Source organism: Muntiacus reevesi, chromosome 4, assembly GCF_963930625.1.
Source record: "Muntiacus reevesi chromosome 4, mMunRee1.1, whole genome shotgun sequence".
NCBI classification, from domain to species: Eukaryota; Metazoa; Chordata; class Mammalia; order Artiodactyla; family Cervidae; genus Muntiacus; species Muntiacus reevesi.
Window position 1 is genome coordinate 72,898,870 of NC_089252.1, and position 23,265 is coordinate 72,922,134.

At 39.4% G+C, this 23,265-nt stretch overlaps 1 protein-coding gene and 1 non-coding gene across 3 annotated transcripts in view; both read left to right on the forward strand.

Annotated features, from left to right (window-relative positions):
• ENTPD3 (ectonucleoside triphosphate diphosphohydrolase 3) overlaps window positions 1–5,667 on the forward strand; it is a 44,076-nt gene extending 38,409 nt beyond the window's left edge. The window contains exon 11 of one of the 2 annotated variants that reach the window (XM_065933078.1): window positions 5,383–5,667. In XM_065933078.1, coding sequence (XP_065789150.1) covers window positions 5,383–5,511 — 129 coding nt within the window. In that variant the 3' untranslated portion in view covers window positions 5,512–5,667. Of the gene's footprint in view, window positions 1–761; window positions 3,190–5,382 lie in introns of those variants that run through there. The other variant, XM_065933079.1, reaches the window with a different exon arrangement.
• Window positions 5,668–21,403: 15,736 nt separating this feature from the next.
• On the forward strand, window positions 21,404–21,506 carry LOC136168025 (U6 spliceosomal RNA). The gene has a single exon (XR_010663191.1). It is a non-coding gene; the product is annotated as a U6 spliceosomal RNA (small nuclear RNA).
• The last annotated feature ends 1,759 nt before the right edge of the window (window positions 21,507–23,265 follow it).

A 23,265-nucleotide genomic window follows, 5' to 3' on the forward strand; every position in this document is an offset into this window, starting at 1 on the left:
CATTGAAAAATAAAATTATAGATCTGGGCTAACTCAGGATTTGCTATCTCTATGATGTTCATAAAGTCTTTCAATCTCTTTGACCATTAGATTTTCTCATGTATAAAATGGAGATAATATCTGCCTCCTGTTAAAAATTTTAAAAAGAGAAAATGTAGCACTCAACTAGTACCTGGCACAGAGTATAGCCAATGAATAAAAGTATAAAAAAGTATTTCCTTCACCCATTTATTTATTCACTTATCATACATTTACCAAGGGCTTTCCAGGTGACTCAGTGGTAAAGGAATCTACCTGCCAATGCAGGAAATGCAGGAGACTCAGGAGACATCGGTTTTATCCCTGGGTCGGGAAAATTCCCTGAAGAAGAAAATGGCAACTTACTCCAGTATTCTTGCCTGGAGAATCCCATAGATAGAGGAGCCTGACAGGCTACAGTCCACTGGGTCACAAAGAGTCAGACATGACTGAGCACGCTCGCACTAATATTTTCCAAAAGTCTATCAGGTGCTAAATCACTCACTGGGCTGGAAGACTAAGGTTGGAAGAGAAAATTTTCCTCTTGAAACATATGAGACACTAACGCCCCCTACTGGAGCTATGGAGAAAGCTCTTCCTGGTTATGCGCTTTTTTCCCCCTAATTATAGGTGCTGAAAAAAAATTAAGAGTTCAAAAATATTTTTTATTTTATAAAATAATGAGACAATTGGAAATTAAAACATTTGGCAATATTAAGGAATTTCTGTTAATTTTTGTTTAGGTGAGACAATGGTATTGTGGATTTCTTCTTCAAAAATAATCCTTACTGTTTACCTACCACCTATGAAAATAAAAATAAAAATAAATGGGACCAAATCAAACTTAAAATCTTTTGCATGGCAAAGGAAATCATAAACAAATGAAAAGACGACCCTCAGAACTGGAGAAAATATTTGCCAATGAAACAACTGACAAGAGATTTATATACAAACAGCTCAAACAGCTCAATATTTTAAAATGGGTGAGAGACTTAAATAGACATTTCATCAAAGAAGATATACAGATGGCCAACAAACACATGAAAAGATACTCAACATCACTAATTATTACCAAAATGCAAATCAAAACTACAATGAAAAAAGAAACTGCAAGAAGTATCACCTCACACCAGTCAGAATGGCCATCATCAAAAAAAATTTACAAACAATAAATGCTGGAGAGGGTATGAAGAAAAGGGAACCCTCTTGCTCCGTTGGGAATGTAAATTGATAAAGTCACTATGGAAAAAGAGTATGGCGGTTCCTTAAAAAATTAAAAATAAGACCCAGCAATCACACTCCTGGGCTATATACCCAGGGAAAACCATAATTCAAAAAGACCCATGTATTCCAGTGTTCATTGCAGCACCATTTACAATAGCAAGGACATGAAAGCAACCTAAACGTCCATTGACAGAGACAAATGGATAAAGATGAAGCAAACATATAGAACAGAATAATACTCAACCATAAAAAGGAATGAAATAGTGCCATTTGCAGAGATATGGAAGGACCTAGAGATTGTCAAGGGCTTCCCAGGTGGCGCTAGTGATAAACAACCTGCCTGCCAATGTAGGAGACAGGAGACTCGGATTCAATCCCTAGGTCAGGAAGATCCCTTGGAAGAGGACATGGCAACCCATTCCTGGACAATCTTGTCTGGACAATCTCCAAGCTCCGCAGAGGAGCTTGGCAAGCTACAGTCCATAGGGTCGCAGAGTCAGACATGACTGAAACAACTTAGCATGCACACAGAGATTGTCATACAAAGTGAAGTAAGTCAGAAAAAGAAAAACAAATATCATATAATATCACTTACATGTGAAATATAGAAAAATGACACAGATAAACTTATTTGCAAAGCAGAAAGAGTCACAGATGTAGAGAACAAATTTATGGTTATCAAGTGGGAAGAGGAGTTGGAGGAATTGGGAGATTGGGATTGACATATATACATTCAGTTCAGTTCAGTCGCTCAGTCGTGTCCGACTCTTTGCGACCCCATGAATCGCAGCACGCCAGGCCTCCCTGTCCATCACCAACTCCCGGAGTCCACCAAAACCCATGTCCATCGAGTTGGTGATGCCATCCAACCATCTTATCCTCTGCCGTCCCCTTCTCCTCCTGCTCTCAATCTTTCCCAGCATCACGATCTTTTCCAAAGAGTCAGGTCTTCACATCAGGTGGCCAACGTATTGGAGTTTCAGCTTCAACATCAGTCCTTCCAATGAACACCCAGGACTGATCTCCTTTAGGATGGACTGGTTGGATCTCCTTGTAGTCCAAGGGGCTCTCAAGAGTCTTCTCCATCACCACAGTTCAAAAGCATCAATTCTTTGGCACTCAGCTTTCTTTATAGTCCAACTTTCATATCCATACATGACCACTGGAGAAACCATAGCCTTGACCAGATGGACCTTTGTTGACAAAGTAATATCTCTGCTTTTTATTTTTTTATTTTTTGTCTCTGCTTTTTAATATGCTATCTAGGTTGGTCATAAGTTTCCTTCCAAGGAGTAAGCGTCTTTTAATTTCATGGCTGCAATCACCATCTGCAGTGATTTTGGAGCCCCAAAAAATAGAGCCAGCCAGTTTCCACCGTTTCCCCATCTATTTGCCATGAAGTGATGGGACCAGATGCCATAATCTTTGTTTTCTGAATGTTGAGTTTTAAGCCGACGTTTTCACTCTCCTCTTTCACTTTCATCAAGAGGCTCTTTAATTCTTCTTCACTTTCTGCCATAAGAGTGGTGTCATCTGCATATCTGAGGTTATTGATGTTTCTCCCGGCAATCTTGATTCCAGCCTGTGCTTCCTCCAGCCCAGCGTTTCTCATGATGTACTCTGCATGTAAGTTAAATAAGCAGGGTGACAATATACAGCTTTGATGTACCCCTTTTCCTATTTGGAACTAGTCTGTTGTTCCATGTCCAGTTCTAACTGTTGCTTCCTGACCTGCATACAGGTTTCTCAAGAGGCAGGTCAGGTGGTCTGGTATTCCCGTCTCTTTCAGAATTTTCCACAGTTTATTATGATCTACACAGTCAAAGGCTTTGGCATAGTCAATAAAGCAGAAATAGATGGTTTTCTGGAACTCTCTTGCTTTTTTGATGATCCAGCGGATGTTGGCAGTTCTACGTACAAAATAGATAACCAATGAGAACCTCCGTAGCACCAGGAACTCTACTCAATAATCTGTGGTGACCTAGATAGGAAGGAAATCTTAAAAAGAGGGAATACATGTATACACATAACTGATTCACTTTGGTGTACAGCAGAAATTAACACAACACTGTGAAACAGCTATATTCCAATAAAAATTGAAAGAAAAAAATCTTTACCATTTAGAAATTTTTTTAACTATTTCAGATGAACTGATATGTCTATTATAGCAGTTAGGATTTAACCCAAGAAATAGAACAAGTAGGAGATACACTGAGACATACAGTTTCAATTTCATGAGAAATTGCTTTTGCTAGTAACTTACATGATTGTAGGGGCTATCGAGGCAAGTCTGAAACCCACAGGACAGCCTCACCTAGATTACCTAGGATAATTTCCCATACTTAAAAACAACTGATTATGGTTGTAGTCACTTTAGATTAATAAATAACACAGGACTATAGCCTAGCCATGGTGACACATAAAACTGACCATCACATTTGTGAACTGATTCAAAATAATATGGAAGGGAGAATGCAGATGGAACAGGACTGGCCCATGGTTTGATTGTCCTTGAACCTGGGATGATGGGTACATGGAGGTTTGCTATAGTTCTGTCTTCTTTGTATATGTCACAATTTTCTACAACAAGAGAATTTTAAAATATACTTTAAATCACTCAGAAACCCACTGCTTTATATTTGGTATCTTTACTTCTGGATCTTTTCCTCTACATGTTTTCACATAGTTAAGAGCATACTGGAGTTACAACTTTATATCTACTTCTTTTATAGCATTTCATTACTTATTTCATTAGCACTTTCACACCTCATTAAAAATTCTTCCCAAATGTCAAACAAAAAGATTAATAATTAAGGCACTGATATCACACAAATCTGGTTTGAATCCCGGTTCTTCTATTAGATGCTGAGTGACCCTGGCCTACACTTCTTAGATGCTTTCTATACCTCAGTTTCTTTTAATATAGTCATCCACTTGTTCAACTAATACTGTGAGTATCCTCTGAACCAGATCCTGTTCTTTTTTTTTTTTAATTGAAGGATAATTGCTTTACAGAATTTTGTTGTTTTGAACCAGTTCCTGTTCTTGATGCTGTGGCTACACCAATTAAAAAAACAGACAAAGTCCCTGCTCTCATGGAACTGACATTACTGGAGGAAACAGACACTAAGTACATATTGTGCAGGGGATTACAACTAATCCAGAAAAAAATGAGGCACAGTAAAGGGGATAGGGAGTGCAGGGATTGCTACTTCACACAAGTCAGGCAAGTCTTGTCTGATAACATGACATTTGAACAAAGACTTGAAGGAAGTGAAGGAGTCAGCCATTTGAAATTATTTGGCAGAAGAGCACACTAAGCAAAGGAAATAGTATATGCAAGTAGGAGTGCACTCAAGGCACAGAAAGAGGCCAGAGTGATTGGAAGAGAATGAACAACTAGATGATGTGGGAAATGGGCTCAGAGAGTTAACAGGAAACAGACTGCAAGATAGAGTCGTTAGGTGGTTTTAAACAAAGGAGGGACATCTGGCTTCTGGTTTAGAAGGTTTACTCTCTAGCTGCAGCAATAAAAATAAAGTGAAAGGGGCAAGGGCAGAAACAGGAAAATCAACTGGTAGTCTATTAGAAACATACAGACAAAAGATGCTAGTGGCAAGGACCAGGCTGGTAGTGCTAGAGACTCTGAGCAATAGTCAGAGCCCCAAGATTTGCTGTTGTATTTATTAATATGCGGGGTGAGAGAGAGGAGGAGTCTAGGATTATTCTAAACTTTTAGCCTAAGCAACTAGAAATATGGGGTTGCCATTAACTGAGCAGTGAATGCATCAGAGAGAGTTAACTCTGCATTGTACCAACACAAATCCACAACTATGGGAAAGAGAAGAGAAAATCGCAAAAGCTTTGGCACCTGAAAAGCTGATGGACCAGGGTTAATGGCTTAGCTATCCAAGAAAGCCTAATCCTAACTCAATGAGGAAATTGAGAATCAACCTGTTTAAACAGTAGCATCTTTAAAAAGCTCAGGAGTTCATGGTATCACGTACAGCTGGAAGCTGAGTTCGTGGGTATAAAATAAAGACGGTTAAAAGGTTAAAAGAGTTTAAAGCTGTTTAAGAATGTAGCTCCCTAATCCCTTCTCCTACTCTGCTAAAGAATGATTATCTCTCCCCAACACAGGCAGAGGACCGGACAGCACAAGTCACAGCTGAAGTTGGAGGTATCATACCCAGAACAGCAGGATTTAGAGAACCAGACAGAGCACACACACTGTTTAGATCTCAAGTCCATCCCTCGGGTTCTGTGTAACTTTCCCTCCAGACAGGACTTTGGAAAAGTTTTCCATTATGGGAAATCCAAACAGCCCAGGAAAAAGGACAAAATGTGCTGACATTTGGAGTTCCCCAGTTAGATCACTCAATAGTGAAACTTGAGTCAAGAACTTAGAACTTACATCAGCTTTTCATCCTATCCACCAACATCCACACTCAAAAATGAGATGATAAACAAGGATTGCCAAGTATCTAGGCAGAGCCTCATTGTACTTTTACTGGAGTGTCAGGAAGGAATGCAATTAGATGTTGGTTTTCTATCAGACATCTTTACCCAGAGTCTGTCTGCTTTATTTCTACCTCCCCACTATCTTTTTTCCTTTGCCCTATTCTTTCCTTAAAAAGAAAAGAAAAGAAAAACAAAGCAATATTCCAAGAGGCCCCTGGTTTTGTTCCTTTGTTCTTATCTGCCTAAAACTAACCTCTGAATCACCTTAGAACTTGACCTTTCTTCAGGATGAAAGTCTCATTGCCTTTCTCTGGATTTCAGAAACCTAGTCAGGAATAAAAATACACTGTATGAAGTGATGTGGGCCCTATCAAGCACTCCTGATGGCGTGTAAATTGGTGTCAACTTTCTGGAAAATTATGGGTAATATGCTGTAAGATTTTTAAATGAGCAATCCAACAATATAATTTCTAGAAATTTATACTAAGGAAAATTTTTAATGTGAATACTATTAGTAGTAATACATACTGAAGTGCTTATGAATATACTGATACAATGTCTAAAACTTGCTTCAGAAAGATCATATTTAGCGGGTGTATTTATATTTTCTCATATGAAAGCCACTATGTACATAGTCCCATTGTAGTGTGCTGTAAATGTATAATACACACTGGATTTTGAAGACTTAATGCCAAAAAGAAAAAGTGAAATATGTCATTAATAATTTGCATAGGGGGCATCTATTAAAATAATATTTTGGATATATTGAAAAAAAGAAAATGTATCATTAAAATTGACTTCACCTATTTCTTTTCTCTTTGTGAAATGGAACTAGTAGAAAAGTTTAAATCACATTTAAGTAACATTTTTAATTATAAATGTGGCTTGTATTAATATTTGTGGTTTACATTACGTTTCTATTGGACAGCACTGGTATAGAGTCTATATACCATCAGTACATATCCGCAGGTTTCACATTCTTTGGAGTCAACCAATCTCAGATAAAAAATATTCAGGGAAAACAAAATTCTAGAAAGTTCGGAAAGGAAAACTTGAATTTGCCATATGCTGTAAACTATTTAGAGCAGTTGACCCAGGTGACCCTTCAACAACACTAGGGTTTGGGGTGCCAACCCTCTGAACAGTGGAAACAGAAAGAGTTGGCCCTCCATATCCATGAGTCTTCTATATTCAAGGTCACCAGTTATAGATTCAACCAACTGTGGCTCATGTAGTATTGCAGTATTTACTATTAAAAAAATCTGAATATAAGTGGACACTTGCAGTTCAAACCCAGGTCAACTGTATTTACAACTATTAATATAGCTTTTATATTGTATTATGTATCATGAGTAATCTAGGGATAACTGCAAGTATACACACAGGAAGATGTGTGTAGGTTACATGTAAACAGTAAGTCATTTTTAATACTTTTTATATACATTTTATATACTTGAGCCTTTGCGGATTTTGGTATCTATGGAGATCATGGAACCAATCCTCCATGGATACCAAGGGATGACTGTATTCCTGTCAATAAAACAAAATTTTGCATTAAACATGAATATGTTTGAATGATTGAGCATAAATGGGTAATTATTCAAATTAGGTGATGGGTACACAGGAATTCTTTATATCCCATTCTCTACTTTTGTAATTTCCCATAAAAAAGTTTTAAATATATGAACAAAGCTGTTTTCAAGAAGGTGTTCACTCCTGTTTATACAACACTAAAAAGTGAGAAAAATGTCCAGTACTTATAACAGCAAGTTCAGTTCAGTCACTCAGTCATGTTCAACTCTTTGCGACCCCATGGACTGAAGCACGCCAGGCTTCCCTGTCCTTCACCATCTCCCAGAGCTTGCTCAGACTCATGTCCATCGAGTCAGCAATGCCATCCAACCATCTCATTTTCTGTCATCCCCTTCTCCTCCCACCTTCAATCCTTCCCAGCATCAGTTTATTTTCCAATTAGTCAGTTCTTCACATCAGGTGGCCAAAATATTGGAGTTTCAGCTTCAGCATCAGTCCTTCCAATGAACACCCAGGACTGATTTCCTTTAGGATGGACTGGTTGGATCTCCTTGCTGCCCAAGGGACTCTCAAAGAGTCTTCTCCAACACTACAGTTCCAAAGCATCAGTTCTTTAGCACTCAGCTTTCTTTATAGTCCAACTCTCAGATCCATACACGACTACTGGAAAAACCATAGCTTTGACTAGATGAACCTTTGTTGGCAAAGTAATGTCTCTGCTTTTTAATACACTATCTAGGTTTGTCATAGCTTTTCTTCCAAGGAGCAAGTGTCTTCTAATTTCATGGCTGCAGTCACCATCTGCAGTGATTTTGGAGCCCAAGAAAATGAAGTCTGTCACTGTTTCCATTGTTTCTCCATCTATTTGCCATGAAGAGATGGGACTAGATGCCATGATCTTAGTTTTCTGAATGTTTAGTTTTAAGCCAACTTTTTCACGCTCCTTTCTCACATTCACCAAGAGACACTTTAGTTCTTCATAACAATAAAGTAATGGTTAAATTATGTTCACCCATGTGCTGCATACAATCACTAAATAGTAAAACAAAAGTAACATCTAATATTTGAATCTAATTATATTCCCGGCTTTGTGCTAAACAAATTATATCGTTATATCATTTCATAGTCACAATAGCTAAATAAGGTAGACAAAGTTCATATTTCCTTCACTCCAGATTTATATATCTAATAGCCTGCCAACTGATATCTATTAGTTGGAATATAAGGGTAAAGAACAAAACAAATCAACAGGAAAAAGTGAATTGGAAGAAACAGAAACTATCCACAGAAAAGAAAAAAAAATTTTTAAGGGAATTTTGATTAATTAAATTAGTTAAAACTACAGGCCCGTATCACTGATGAACATGGATGCAAAAATCCTCAACAAAATTCTAGCAAACAGAATTCAACAACATATTAAAAAGCTCATACACCATGATCAAGTTCAGTTTATTCCAGGGATGCAAGGATTCTTCAATATATGCAAATCAATCAGTGTGATACAACATGTTAGCAAACTGAAAGATAAAAACCATATGATCATCTCAATAGATGCAGAAAGAGCCTTTGACAAAATTTAGCACCCATTTATGATTAAACCTCTTCAAAAATGGGCATAGAAGGGACTTACCTCAACATAGTCAAGGCCATATATGATAAGCCCACAGCAAATATTATTCTCAATGGTGAAAACCAGAAAGCATTCCCCCTAAGATCAGGAACAAGACAAGGGTGTCCACTTTCAACACTATTATTCAATGTAGTTTTGGAAGTCCTAGCTATAGCAATCAGAGAAGAAAAAGAAGTGAAAGGAATCCAAATTGGAAAAGAAGAAGCAAAACACTCACTGTTTGCAGATGACATGATATTCCTTACAGGAAAACATAGGCAGAACACTCGATGACATAAATCAAAGCAAGACCCTCTATGACCCACCTCCTAGAGTAATGGAAATAAAAACAAAAGTATACAAATGGGACCTAATTAAACTTAAAAGCTTTTGCACAGCAAAGCAAACTATAAGCAAGGTGAAAAGACAACCCTCAGAACGGGAGAAAATAATAGCAAATGAAGCAACTGACAAAAGATTAATTTCCAAAATGTAGTGTCAATGGACATCTAGGACATCTATTGTTCATCTGTCAGTGAATATATAGGTTGCTTCCATGTTATAGCTGTTGTAAATAGTGCTGCAATGAACACTGTGGTACATGTGTCTTTTTCAATTTTGGTTTCCTCAGGGTATATGCCTAGGAGTGGGACTGCTGGCTCATATGGTGGTTTTATTCCTAGTTTTCCAAGAAATCTCCATACTGTCTTCCATAAAGGCTGTATCAATTTATAAGCTCAACATATTGAGCTTTTACCACTCAATACCAGAAAAGCAAACAACCCAATCAAAAAGTGAGGAAAAGACCTAAACAGACATTTCTCCAAAGAAGACATACAGATGGCTAACAAACACATGAAAAGATGCTCAACATTGCTCATTATTAGAGAAACGCAAATCAAAATTACAAGGAGATATCACCTCATACCAATAAGAATGGCCATCATCAGAAAGTCTACAAACAAAAACTGCTGGAGAGGGAGCCCTCTTGCACTATTAGTGGGAACGTAAATTGATACAGCCATTATGGAAGACAGTATAGAGATTCCTTTAAAAGTACGAATAAAACCACCATATGACCCAGCAATCTCACTCCTAGGCATATATCCTGAGGAAACCAAAATTGAAAAAGACACATGTACCACAATGTTCATTGCAGCACTATTTACAATAGCTAGAATATGGAAGCAACCTAGATGTCCACTGACAGATGGATAGATAAAGAAGTAGTGGTACATATATACAATGGAAAATTACTCAGCCATAAAAAGAAATGCATTTGAGTCAGTTCTAATGAGGTGGATGAACCTAGAGTCTATTATACAGAGTGAAGTAAGTCAGAAAGAAAAAGATAAGTATCAAATACTAACACATGTATATAGAATCTAGAAAGATGGTACCAAAGAATTTATTTGCAGGGCAGCAATGGAGAAACAAACATAAACAGACTTATGGACATAGGGAGAGGGGAGGAGAGGGTAAGATGTATGGATAGAGTAACATGGAAACTTACATTACCGTATATAAAATAGATACCTAATGGGAATTTGCTGTATGTCTCAGGGAACTCAAACAGGGGGTCTGTATCAACCTAGATATAGGTGGGGAGAGAGATGGGAGGGAGGTTCTGGGTTGGGGGGGCATATATATATACCTATGGCTGATTCATGTTGAGGTTTGACAGAAAACAACAAAATTGTGTAAAGCAATTACCCTTCAATTAAAAAAATAAATACATTTTAAAATACATTTAAATACATTTTAAAAAGGAAGTTTTGATTAATATCAAAGAGAGATAATAGAAGATATTGCTTCTATGAGACAGCAACATTTTTTTTTAAATGCAGGTGGAATTAAGAAGAAATAACTCTTGAAAATTAATAATCTAATAGCAGACATTAAAAACTAACTAGAAGGATTGCAAGATGACATTTCATCAAACCCTCAGAAAGTAGAGAAAAGACAAAGGAATGGGCTCACACCAGTCACAATCAGTTCAGTTCAGTCTCTCAGTCGTGTTTGACTCTTTGCGACCCCATGAACCGCAGCACTCCAGGCCTCCCTGTCCATCACCAACTCCCAGAGTTTACTTAAACTCATGTCTATTGAGTCGGTGATGCCATCCAACCATCTCATCCTCTGTTGTCCCCTTCTTCTTCTGCCTTCAATCTTTCCCAACATCAGGGTCTTTTGAAATGAGTCAGCTCTTCGCGTCAGGTGGCCAAAATATTGGAGTTTCAACTTCAACATCAGTCCTTCCAATGAACATCCAGGACTGATCTCCTTTAGGATGGACTGGTTGGATCTCCTTGCAGTCCAAGGGACTCTCAAGAGTCTTCTCCAATACCACAGTTCAAAAGTATCAATTCTTCGGCACTCAGCTTTCTTTATAATCCAACTCTCACATCCATACATGACTACTGGAAAAACCATAGCCTTGACCAGACAGACCTTTGTTGGCAAAGTAATGTCTGCTTTTTAATATGCTGTCTAGGTTGATCATAAGTTTCCTTCCAAGGAGTAAGCGTCATGGCTGCAGTCACCATCTGCAGTGATTTTGGAGCCCCAAAAAATAAAGTCAGCCACTGTTTCCACTGTTTCCTCATCTAATTGCCATGAAATGATGGGACCAGATGCCATGATCTTGGTTTTCTGAATGTTGAGTTTTAAGCCAACTTTTTCACTCTCCTCTTTCACTTTCATCAAGAGGCTCTTTAATTCTTCTTCACTTTCCACCATAAGGGTGGTGTTGTCTGCATATCTGAGGTTACTGATATTTCTCCCGGCAATCTTGATTCCAGCCTGTGCTTCCTCTAGCCCAGCGTTTCTCATGATGTACTCTGCATGTAAGTTAAATAAGCAGGGTGACAATATACAGCTTTGATGTACTCCTTTTCCTATTTAGAACCAGTCTGTTGTTCCATGTCCAGTTCTAACTGTTGCTTCCTCGACCTGCATACAAGTTTCTCAAGAGACAGGTCAGGAGGTCTGGTATTCCCATCTCTTTCAGAATTTTCCACAGTTTATTGTGATCCATACAGTCAAAATGACCATTGTTAAAAACTCTACAAATAACAAATGCTGGAGATGATGTGGAGCAAAGGGGATCCTCCTACATTGTTGGTGGGAATGTAACTTGGTAAAGTCACTATGGAAAACAGTATGGAGGTTCCTCAGAAAACCAAAAATAGAACTATCCTATGATCCAGCAGTCCCACTCCTGGGCATACATCCTGACAAAACTCTAAGCCAAAAAGATACATGCACTATATGTTCACAGCAGCACTATTCACTATAGCCCAAGCATGGAAACAATCTGTATGCTCGTGGAGAGATTAAGGGGTAAAGAGGATGTGGTACACATACACAATGGAACACTACTCAGCCATAAAAAGAACAAAATAATCCCATTTGCAGCACATGGATGCAACTAGAGATTACCATACTACATGAAGTAAGCCATACAGAGAAAGACACATATGATATCACTTATATATGGAATCTAAAATGACACAAAGGAACCTGTCTGTGAAACAAACAGACTCATGGACATAGAGAATAGACTTGTGGTTGCCAAGGGGATGGGGGTTGGGGGTGATGAAGTGGGAGGTTAGGGTTAGCAGATGTAAGCAATTATATACAGAATGGATAAACAACAAGGTCCTACTGTATAGCACAGAGAATTATGTTCAATATCCTGTGATAAACCATAATGGAAAAGAATATTTCAAGAAGAATGTACGTGTATGTATAACAAAACCACTTTGCTGCACAGCAGAAATCAACATGACATTGTAAATCAAACTATATTTCAATTAAAAAAAAAGAGGGGGAAGACAAAGGAATGAGGAAAAGGAAAAGATTCTAAAGTCAAAAGAATTCTAAAACCAGTCCTCAAAGGTCCCCATTTGCAAAACACAAAATCAAGGAAGACTTCCTACTAGTCTGCTAATCCTCCCATCCAGCATCCAGCAAGAATCTGGCCTCTTTTTTATTTACCTGAAGACAAGGAAGCCCACAGTTCTTAGAACATCCATCTGGCACACACTTAAATATTGAATACATTATTACAGAGACTAACTGAAGATGGATTCTGTGATAGGTTAAGGACTTTATCTATACAAAGGGGTTGGCAAAGGATGGCCAATTCCAGCTACTGTCTGTTTTGGTAAATAAAGTTTATCGGAGCAGAGCCACATTCATTCATTTTTGTGTCACCTATGGCAGCCTTTCCACTAAAACAAATGAGATCAACAATTGTGACTGAGATTCTATGGCCACAAAATCCAATACATTTACTATAACGCCCTTTACAAAAAAAAAGTTTGCTGATTTCTCATACAGATTATTCCTTTTAGACCTAACAGTCCTTGGAAGTTGATGTTTTTCATCCTTATTTTACCACAAGGGAACCTGAGATTTAGAGAAGGCAAATGACATGCCCAGATTCAGACAGTAAGTATAAGTTTTGGGAACATGATAAAACTGTCTTTTGACAACCATATACAGTCTCCTATTGGAGTAATTTCCCCACCTCATGGGACATTTGTCTCATAAGAAATCAATCAGAGGACACAGTAGGTCACAGAACTCCAATATTGAGATATCAAGCCAGCCAAGATAACATGAGTATTCTTGCTGGAGCTGAAGGCCATCCCATGTGCCTCTGTCCTTTTACTTTTTCAGAAGTGACCCTGTCCACTGATATAGGAGCACCAGCCTTGTTCTAGTATCCCAACCAACCCTCTACTTTTGTTGTCGCTCAATCACTAAGTCATGTCTGACTCTTTGTGACCCCATGAACTATGGCACACCAGGCTTCCTTGTCCTTCACGATCTCCCACTTTGCTCAAATTCTTGTCCATTGAGTGATGTTAACTAACTAACTAACTATCTCATCATCTGTGGCCTGCTTCTTCTTCTGCCCTCAATCTTTCACTGCATCAGAACCTTTTCCAATGAGTCAGCTCTTCACATCAAGTGGCCAAAATATTTGAGCTTCAACTTCAGCATCAATCCTTCTAATGAATATTCAGGGTTGATTTTCCTTAGAATTGACTGGTTTGATCTCCTTACTGTCCAAGGGACATTCAGGAGTATTCTCTAACACCACAGTTCAAAAGCATCAATTCTTCAGTGCTCAGCTTTCTTTATGGTCCAACTCTCACATCCATACATGACAATTGGAAAAACCATAGCTTTGATTATATGGACTTTTGTCGGTAAAGTGACATCTCTGCTTTTTAATATGCTGTCTAGCTGTGTTATAGCTTTTCTTCCAAGGAGCAAGTGTCTTTTAATTTCATGGCTGCAGTCACCATCTGCAGCGATTTTGGAGCCCAAGAAAATGAAGTCTGTCACTGTTTCCATTGTTTCCCCATCTATTTGCCATGAAGTGATGGGACCAGATGCTATGATCTTTGTTTTTTGAATGTTGAGTTTTAAGCCAACTTTTCATTCTCCTCTTTCACTTTCAAGAGGCTCTTTAGCTCTTCTTCACTTTCTGCCATAAGGGTGGTGTCATCTTCATATCTGAGGTTATTGATATTCTTCCCAGCGATCTTGATTCCAGCTTGTGCTTCATCCATCACAGCATTTCACATGATGTACTCTGCATATAAGTTAAATAAGCAGGGTAATAAAATACAGCCTGACACACTCCTTTCCCAATTTGGAACCAGTTCGTTGTTCCATGTCCAGTTCTAATTGACCTGCATACATATTTCTCAGGAGGCAGGTAAGGTGGTCTGGTATTCCCATCTCTTTCAGAATTTTCCAGTCTGTTGTGATCTGCACACTCAAAGGCTTTAGTGTGGTCAGTGAAGCAGAAGTAGATGTTCTTCTGAAATTCTCTTGCTTTTTTGATGATCCAGTTGATGTTGGCAACTTGATCTCTGATTCCTCTACCTTTTGTAAATCCAGCTGGAATATCTGAAAGTTCTCAATTTACATACTATTGAAGCCTAGCTTGGAGAATTTTGAGCATTACTTTTCTCGTGAGTGGGATGAATCCAATTGTGCAGCAGTTTGAACATTCTTTGGCATTGCCTTTCTTTGAATGAAAACTGACCTTTTCCAGTCCTGTGGCCACTGCTGAGTTTTCCAAATTTACTGGTATATTGAGTGCAGCATTATAACAGCATCATCTTTTAGGATTTGAAATAGCTCAGCTGGAGCTCCATCGCCTCCACTAGGTTTGTTCGTAGTGATGCATCCTAAGGCCCATTTGACTTCCCATTCCAGGAGGTCTGGCTCTAGGTTAGTGATCACACCATGTGGTTATCTGGGTCATATTTGTATAGTTCTTCTGTGTATTCCTGTCACCTCTTCTTGGTATCTTCTGCTTCTGTTAGGTCTATACCATTTCTGTCCTATATCGTGCCCATTTTTGCATGAAATGTTCCCTTGGTATCTGTAATTTTCTTGAGGAGATCTCTAGTCTTTCCTTTCTATTGTTTTCCTCTATTTCTTTGCAAATGGGTCTCACTTGCGTGCTTATGGGTAAGCGCCTGCATACTAGGAGAAAAGTTACATAACTTAAAGCTGTCAATCAACTTGTTAAATAACACAAGACACAGGGAAGGATCACCACTCTAAAAAACCCAACACTATCCATTTGGCCTGCTCTCCTTTTCTAGAAGCATACTTTTGTTTTTTTAAAAATAAAACTCTGGCTGCTTAAAACTGTGCTGTCTGTTGATTGAATTATTTTCTTTGGGAGCACAAAAGCAAAGGTATTGCCACTTTGTTGGTAACACTACCTCTTCTGGTACAAGTACAAACTCCATTTACACTGGAAATTCTGTTTAAAACAATTTTTTTTTCTCCTGGTTGCACCATGCAGCTTGTGAGATCTTAGATCCCTGACCAGGGATTGAACTCAGCCACAGTAGTGAAAGTGCTGTGCCTTAAACACTAGACCACAGGGAATTTCCTAAAACAATCCTATAAAACAGAGAGCAAATCTCAGAAACATGCTCAGCAGACACATTTGCCCTGAGGCAAGTTCCAAGTACCCACATATTTCAGCAACTCAGAAAACATTCCAGCCACTGTCAGTGTCAATAAAACAGAAGTAAATGTTTTTCTGGAACTCTCTTGCTTTTTCGATGTGGGGATCACAACAAACTGTGGAAAACTCTTCAAGAGATGGGAATACCAGATCACCTTGCCTGCCTCCTGAGACTGCATGCAGATCAAGAAGCAACAGTGAGAACTGGACATGAAACAACAGACTGGTTCTAAATTGGGAAAGGAATACGTCAAGGCTGTATACCGTCACCCTGCTTACTTAACTTATATGCAGAGTACCTCATGCAAAATGCTGTGCTGGATGAAGCACAAACTGGAATCAAGATTGCCAGGAGAAATATCAATAACCTCAGATGAACTAAAGAGCCTCTTGATGAAAGTGAAAGAGGAGAGTGAAAAAGTTGGCTTAAAAACTCAACATTCAGAAAACTAAGATCATGGCATCTGGTCCCATTACTTCATGGCAAATAAATGGGGAAACAGTGCAAACAGACTTTATTTTCTTGGGCTCCAAAATCACTGCAGATGGTGACTGCAGCCATGAAATTAAAAGACGCTTACTCCTTGGAAGAAAAGTTATGACCAACCTAGACAGCTTATTAAAAAACAGAGACATTACCTTGCCAACAAAAATACGTCTAGCCAAAGATATGGTTTTTCCAGTAGTCATATATAGATGAGAGAGTTGGACTATAAAGAAAGCTGAGCGCTGAAAAATTGATGCTTTGGAACTGTGGTATTGGAGAAGACTCTTGAGAGTTCCTTGGATTGCAAGGAGATCCAACCAGTCCATCCTAAAGGAAATCAGTCCTGAATATTCACGGGAAGGACTGATGTTGAAGCTGAAACGCCAATATTTTGGCCACCTGACGCGAAGAGCTGACTCATTTCAAAAGACCCTGATGTTGGGAAAGATTGAAGGCAGGAGAAGGGGATGATAGAGGATGAGATGGTTGGATGGCATCACCAACTCAGCAGACACGAGTCTGAGTAAACTCCGGGGGTTGGTGATGGACAGGGAGGCATGGAGTGCTGCGGTTCATGGGGTTGCAAAGAGTCAGACACGACTGAGCAACTGAACTGAACTGAACTGTCAGTGTAAATATATGTCAAAGTCATCCAAGACCTTAGGCATATTAGGTGTCCTGAGGAATACCTGCTAGGGGCAGTCAAAGCTCTTGCTTCCTTCCAGAATGCCTCTGACAGATTCTGATTGTTTCCACCCCCAGTTGGGACATAGACAGGTATAGTGGCTAAAATAGTGACCATAATGAAGAAGGTTGCATTAATGCTGGCATAGGAAACTATGGCAACTAATTCAATCTCAGATCCTTTCCCCCTCTTCCTGAAAAATCAAAGGATGGGACTGAAAGCTCCAACCCTCTAATCACAGAGTTGGTTCTCCAGGCAACCAGCCCCCACACTACTTTTAAAAATCACCTTATTAACATAACAAGAGACACCTTTAAAAGTTGTAACAAAAACAGCTAAGTTAAAAAGAAAAAAAAAAAAAGACACCTTTATCACTCTCAGCATTTAGGAAATTCCAAGTTTTAGCCATCTGAATGACCAAATAAATATTTTCCTTATAAATCACAACGTCCCACTTCTCTTCCTCCTCCCAGTATTCACCCCATTCATTCAGGGATGCCTGCATCAAACCCAGGTGAGATGCAAAGTGCTTTGAGAATGCTTTTAGTGGTACCGTGATGACTTTGGCCATAGTGTCTAGAAGTTGGTGACTGACTCCACTGCACAGGAACAAATAATAGCTGAGTCCAGCTCCTGTAGCTTAGAAGCCAAGAACAAACTCTTCCAGCTGGCCACTCATGAGATCACCTTCTGATCATCAAAACCCCACAATAATTCCTTTGGTAAACCCCAGGCTGCTTCTCTACAAGAAGCGTTAGGTTGGGAGATTCTGTCATGTCAACAGCCTCTACAAAGTCAGTTAGATATTAACAAAGGTCCACTTACCTTCCTTACTCTGGTGAAAACAGCACACAAAGAGGGGGAGATTTTCTTCGGAAGAAATACCAGCATTCCCATCTATGATCACACTCGAGAATTCAGCTGCTTTTACCTGCTCCGCGAGCTTGTTCTGGATTTGAAGGCTTATTAGCTTATCAGTTCATTCTGTATTTATTCAGTTATTTCCAGAGCACCATGCAGCACATAGCTAATGTTCCCTTTCAATACTGGGTCCAATCCTGTAATATAATGTGAGAGTGCATACTTAATCCTGGTGTTAGTGAGCCTTCCATGCAACAAAATATTCTATCTCCCACAGAAAGTGAGTTTAATGGTCTACTTTAGATCATGACACCTTTTGTCAACAACTTCTAATACTCAGGGGCAACAAAAGCCTCCAGTTTTGCTGTGGCCTTACTATGTTATGATATGTTTCCCCAAGTATAGATCTGATATGTTTCCCAAGTATTTTTTTGAAATTTAAGTATAGTTGATTTAATGTTAATTTCTGCTGCACAGCAAAGCAATTGTTACACGTGTATTTGTATGTATGTGTGTGTGTGTATGTATAATAATAAGGTCCTACCGTATAGCACAGGGAACTTTATTTAATATCCTATGGCAAACTATAATGAAAAAAATACATATTTTTTTCAATATCCTGTGGTAAACTATGACATATATTCATTATAGTTTATATAATAAATTATATTAAAATATAGTAGAAATGAAAGAATATATATATCATTATAGATTATAGCTTACCACAGGATATTGAATGTAGTTCTCTGTGCGATACAGTAGGTGCTTATTATTTATCCATTCTATGTATAATAGTTTGCAAATGCCAATCCTCTTGATCTATCAATCACCATATTTTCCCAAGTAATTTCTTGACACTGGACCAGTTTGTATTTGCACAGAAACCAACACTACCTCCTTGGTTGTTAAACAGAACAGACAGACCAAAAATATTCCATCCAGGCATTTGGAGTATTGGACGAACTTGTACTACTAAAACATAAAACTGGGCATTACATCCCAAGAGTCATGACCCACTTCAGTGCCTGTTAGCTTCTTTATGAACTGGAATTCAGAAGTGAGGAACCACTGGGTTAGTAAGTAAGCTTCATTTGATATTACTTAGGTTCTTGTGATTGAATAGGCCAATGTCCTCCTCATGATGGACATTTTATTCATCCATGGATGTGTAATTTCCTGTGGTTTGTGAGTTTACCTCTTGCTTTGCAACAGAAAAGATTTAAAACTTCCCCATGGATGAAACCCTCAGGATATCTTCCTGTATATCATCAACATTTCTGTTAATTAAAAATTAGCTCTGTCTCAGAAAGTTAATATCTGCATGACTATTCACTGTGCAGGAAAATCAGATACAAATAAAGTAAATAGGAAAACAGTATTTCTACCAATGAATGCTACATCTGTGAAGAATCATGTTAACTTTCTTCTTTAAGTGACTACTGCTTTCTTACTGAGAAACTGTTGTCTAAAATCAGAGCCTCTGAAAAACCTTGTGCTTTACATTTTATCAGTAAGAATGAAACAATTTAATGCACCTTCCAGGGATAAAGCTTCAGAAAGGGTGCTTCTGGACATTTTAATAAAAACAAGACCATGGGTCCGTTTTGTTGCCTTAGGGCTGATGTTGATCACTTTAGAAAATTCTGCTCTGCTTTGTCTAAGCAATATTTCATTTGTATTTCATCTAAATTTCACGTCTCCACAATCCTACAACCCTACCTCATTCTTTTGTTCAGTTATATGTCCCGTAACGTCTCTGGTATGCAGTGTCCTTCATTATAATGTTATCAAGAGATCTGACTTTGCTGTACTACAGGTTTATTCCTGGTGGTCTTAGGTTGATGGGGCTTGGACCCTGTCTTGTTCAGCTTCCAGGGTCCAAACACGGAAAAATTTTAACAGTTGTGTGTACGAAAAATGCTGCCATGTCAGTAACAAAGGATGTTGCAGCCATCAATTACTGTAACTACCCCAACTATGCACTCAAGAGGGGAATCACGACGGAGAAAAGCACAGCTATTCTTTCTAGACAGCCCTAGAAGAACTACAGCTATAATACACTATAGCTGTAATAGCTAAATTATTGCTCAGTCATGTCCAACTCTTTGAGGTCCCATGGACTTGCAGCCCACCAGGTTCCTCTACCCATAGAATTTTCCAGGTAAGAATACTAAAGTGGGGTGCCATTCCCTTCTCCAGGGAATCTTTCCAACCCAAGGATCGAACCCGGTCTCCCACATTGCAGGCAGATTCTCCATGGTCCGAGACACCATGGGAGCCCATCATCAAAGAGATAATTGCAAAGAGCCCACACTCTTGCATTTTCCCATACATAAAAAAGCACTAAATTCGTGAACTTCGCCGGTTTTATTACAAAACTCCTGTGTATCCTAGCTCCTCCCTTACCTCTTCAGTAGTCCCTCAGAGAGATCTGAGAGGCTCTCTTCCGATCTTAAGTCCTCAGAAAAGCCACCAAATACAACATAATTCTCAACTGTTAGGTGGTAGTTTTTTCACTTGACTGTAATATGCATTTTTCATCCCTAAATATAATATGCCAGGTAGGCATATTATAGTCTACCATGCCAGTTTCATTATAATTGGGATGAGTTCATATCCCAGAAAGGGTACAGGAACAAGGTTGTCACGGTACTCGGTGGCTTTTACTTCATTTCTTGGAACAGGCTTAGATTTTTTTCCCCCTCTTTTTAGTCCCAAACATTTCCTCTGCTAAACTGATGCTTCCATTCCTCATGACTGAGAGGAATAAAAAACTCGAGACACGTTTACTCAGCTGAAGCTATACAGGTAGACAGCTCTGGCCACGTTGACATTCGCAGGTATTGTGGAAACTGGGGGGAAGGGGACAAGCTGCTGCCCCACCCCCGCAATCCGCGGCCTGGATCCAGGACCAGCGTACTCCTCTGCTCTCAGCCTCAAACTGAAACCCGAAGCAGGGTGCCCGCCTCGCCTTTAACATTCACCACTTCTTGTCACAAATAGGCACTAGGGCGCGCGGCTTAAAAGGAAACATAGTTTCCAAGACACTTCACGCTGACGAGACACCTGAGCCCTACAACGCTCTGCGGTCGCCATGTTTCTCGCGGGCGCCGGCTTTGACCCGCCTTTCCTCTCAGTGATTGGACGAGTAGGAACGGCGTACGACAGGGGCGTGGCCCCGCAGGGAGAGGCTAAGGAAACTACCGGACGGGGCCAGGACGCCATCTTGGATCCTGGCAACCTCCTCGAGTTGCCCTTCCTCCTGGTGATTGGACGAGCCGGTTACGTGTCCTGGAAGGGGCGTAACCAGCCAACAAGACCTGGGAACGTGCGTTTTCTTTTCCCTTGTTTCAAGGGTGTAACTATATGAGATGCTCTTACTCATTTCTGGACGACCCTGACGTCGCGATGCAGAAAAGGCTTGCTTGGAGAGTTATCTTGCATTTTAATGGAGCTTCAAAAAACCTGAAAACTGCCTGGGGCTGTTTGGGAAGGCGTCTTAAAATACTTCGAGTGTTCGCTTGGCAGCACATATACTAAAATTGGAACGATACAGAGATTAGCATGGCCCCTGCGCAAGGATGACACGCAAATTCGTGAAGCGTTCCATATTAAAAAAAAAAAAAAAAAAAAAACTTTCAAGGATGCGTTGCCATTTTTCAAAGAGAAAGACGGGGACCACATTGTAGGAAGAGGGGGCTGATTACATGAAAAGTCCCGAAACTTGTTAACTATTGCGATATTAGGGGTAAAGGAGGCAGAATGCCCAGAGAGAAAAAACCTAGGAAGGGGTTGGGATTAGACTATGGAGGCCTTGAATTGCTGGGGAGTTAGGACTTTATCCTGTAGATTGGGTCAGCGTTCCCAAGTTTTTTTGGCACCAGCGACAAGTTTCGGGGAAGATAACTGCTCCCCTCCTGCTGTGAGTTCTGGTTGCGGGGAATTGGGGACCCCTGGATTATGTGGTGAAAAATGGACTTTTGGAGTACGTAAAACAAGTGGGACATAATCATTTAGTGAACTCTAGAAAAATAACTGGGGAATCCCAGTCTTTCCCAAAGTATTCAGTGAACGACTTGGGGAGCTTGTTTATTAAATGCAAATTCTTGCTCCTCTGCAGACCTGCAGATCAAGATTCTCTGATTGTAGAGTTAGGAAATGTGTTTGGGGGAAATAAATGCACAAATCATAAAGGTAGAGATTTGAATGTTCACAAACTGAACACACTCGTGTAACCAACACCCAGATGAAGAAACTCACCAGCAGCTCAAAAACCCCGCTTCCCCCTCCAAGCAACTGCTGCCTGCACCAGGGGTAAAAATGACCAACATAGATTAGTTTGCCTGATTTGAATTTTCTATAAATGAAATTACAGAGCATATACTGGAGACCTATAAAACAAATAGCCTGTATTTTTAAATGTCAGTAACACAGATAGGTTTATTACAGATTTTAAAAGATCAGATGTAACTAAATGCAGGTTGTAACCCTTCACAAGATTATAAGCCCTGAAGACTTTTTTCATTTGCTGCCAATGACATAAACGGAACAATTGCTAATAGTTAAATAAAGAGTGCAAATTAATAAATTAGGTGGGAATTTCCTGGTGATCCAGTGGTGAGGATCCTGGGCTTTCACTCTGGGTCAAGAGTCTGGACCCTTGGTCTGGGAACTAGGATCCTGCAAGCCTTGAGGCACAGCCAAAATAATACATACATACGTACATGTACATACATAAGTGTGTGTATATATATACACACATACATATAACTATTATTAACTTACTGAATTTTACTATTGTACTGATTATATAAAATTATGCCCTTGTTTCTAAGAAATATCACATTTAAGTGTAAAGGAACATCATGTCTGCAGTTTCCTCTCAAATGGGTCAAAAAAATTATTAAGCAACAGGATAATGTTAACATTTGGGAACTCGAAGTGACATGTTTAGGGGGATTACTTATACTTCTTCTGTAACTTTTCTGTAAAGTTTTAATTCTTTTAAGAAGAAAGGTTAATAAAAATTAATGGGGTCACTTACGGAGAGAAAAAAAATCGTACTAAGACATCAGTAACATTTAGACGAATAGTGAAGAAAATATGGAAGAACGTTAAAAGATGAAGTCGAAAGGACTGCAAACAGTCACAAAGGAAAGCACAGCTTCTGTGCTCTCCTGCACCCTGAAGTCTTAAGAAACAGTTGCTCACGCGCTGTGTCGATTAAGCCAAACCCACGAAACCCAACCTCGAAAGCATAGCCGAGCTCCAGCAGACTCCGCCATGTTTTCCCAGTGACCATGTGTGCGTACGTGCGTACGTCCCAACCAATCGGTGCCCACGTCGGCGACTCGTTCACTACCGGGGCGGGGCGG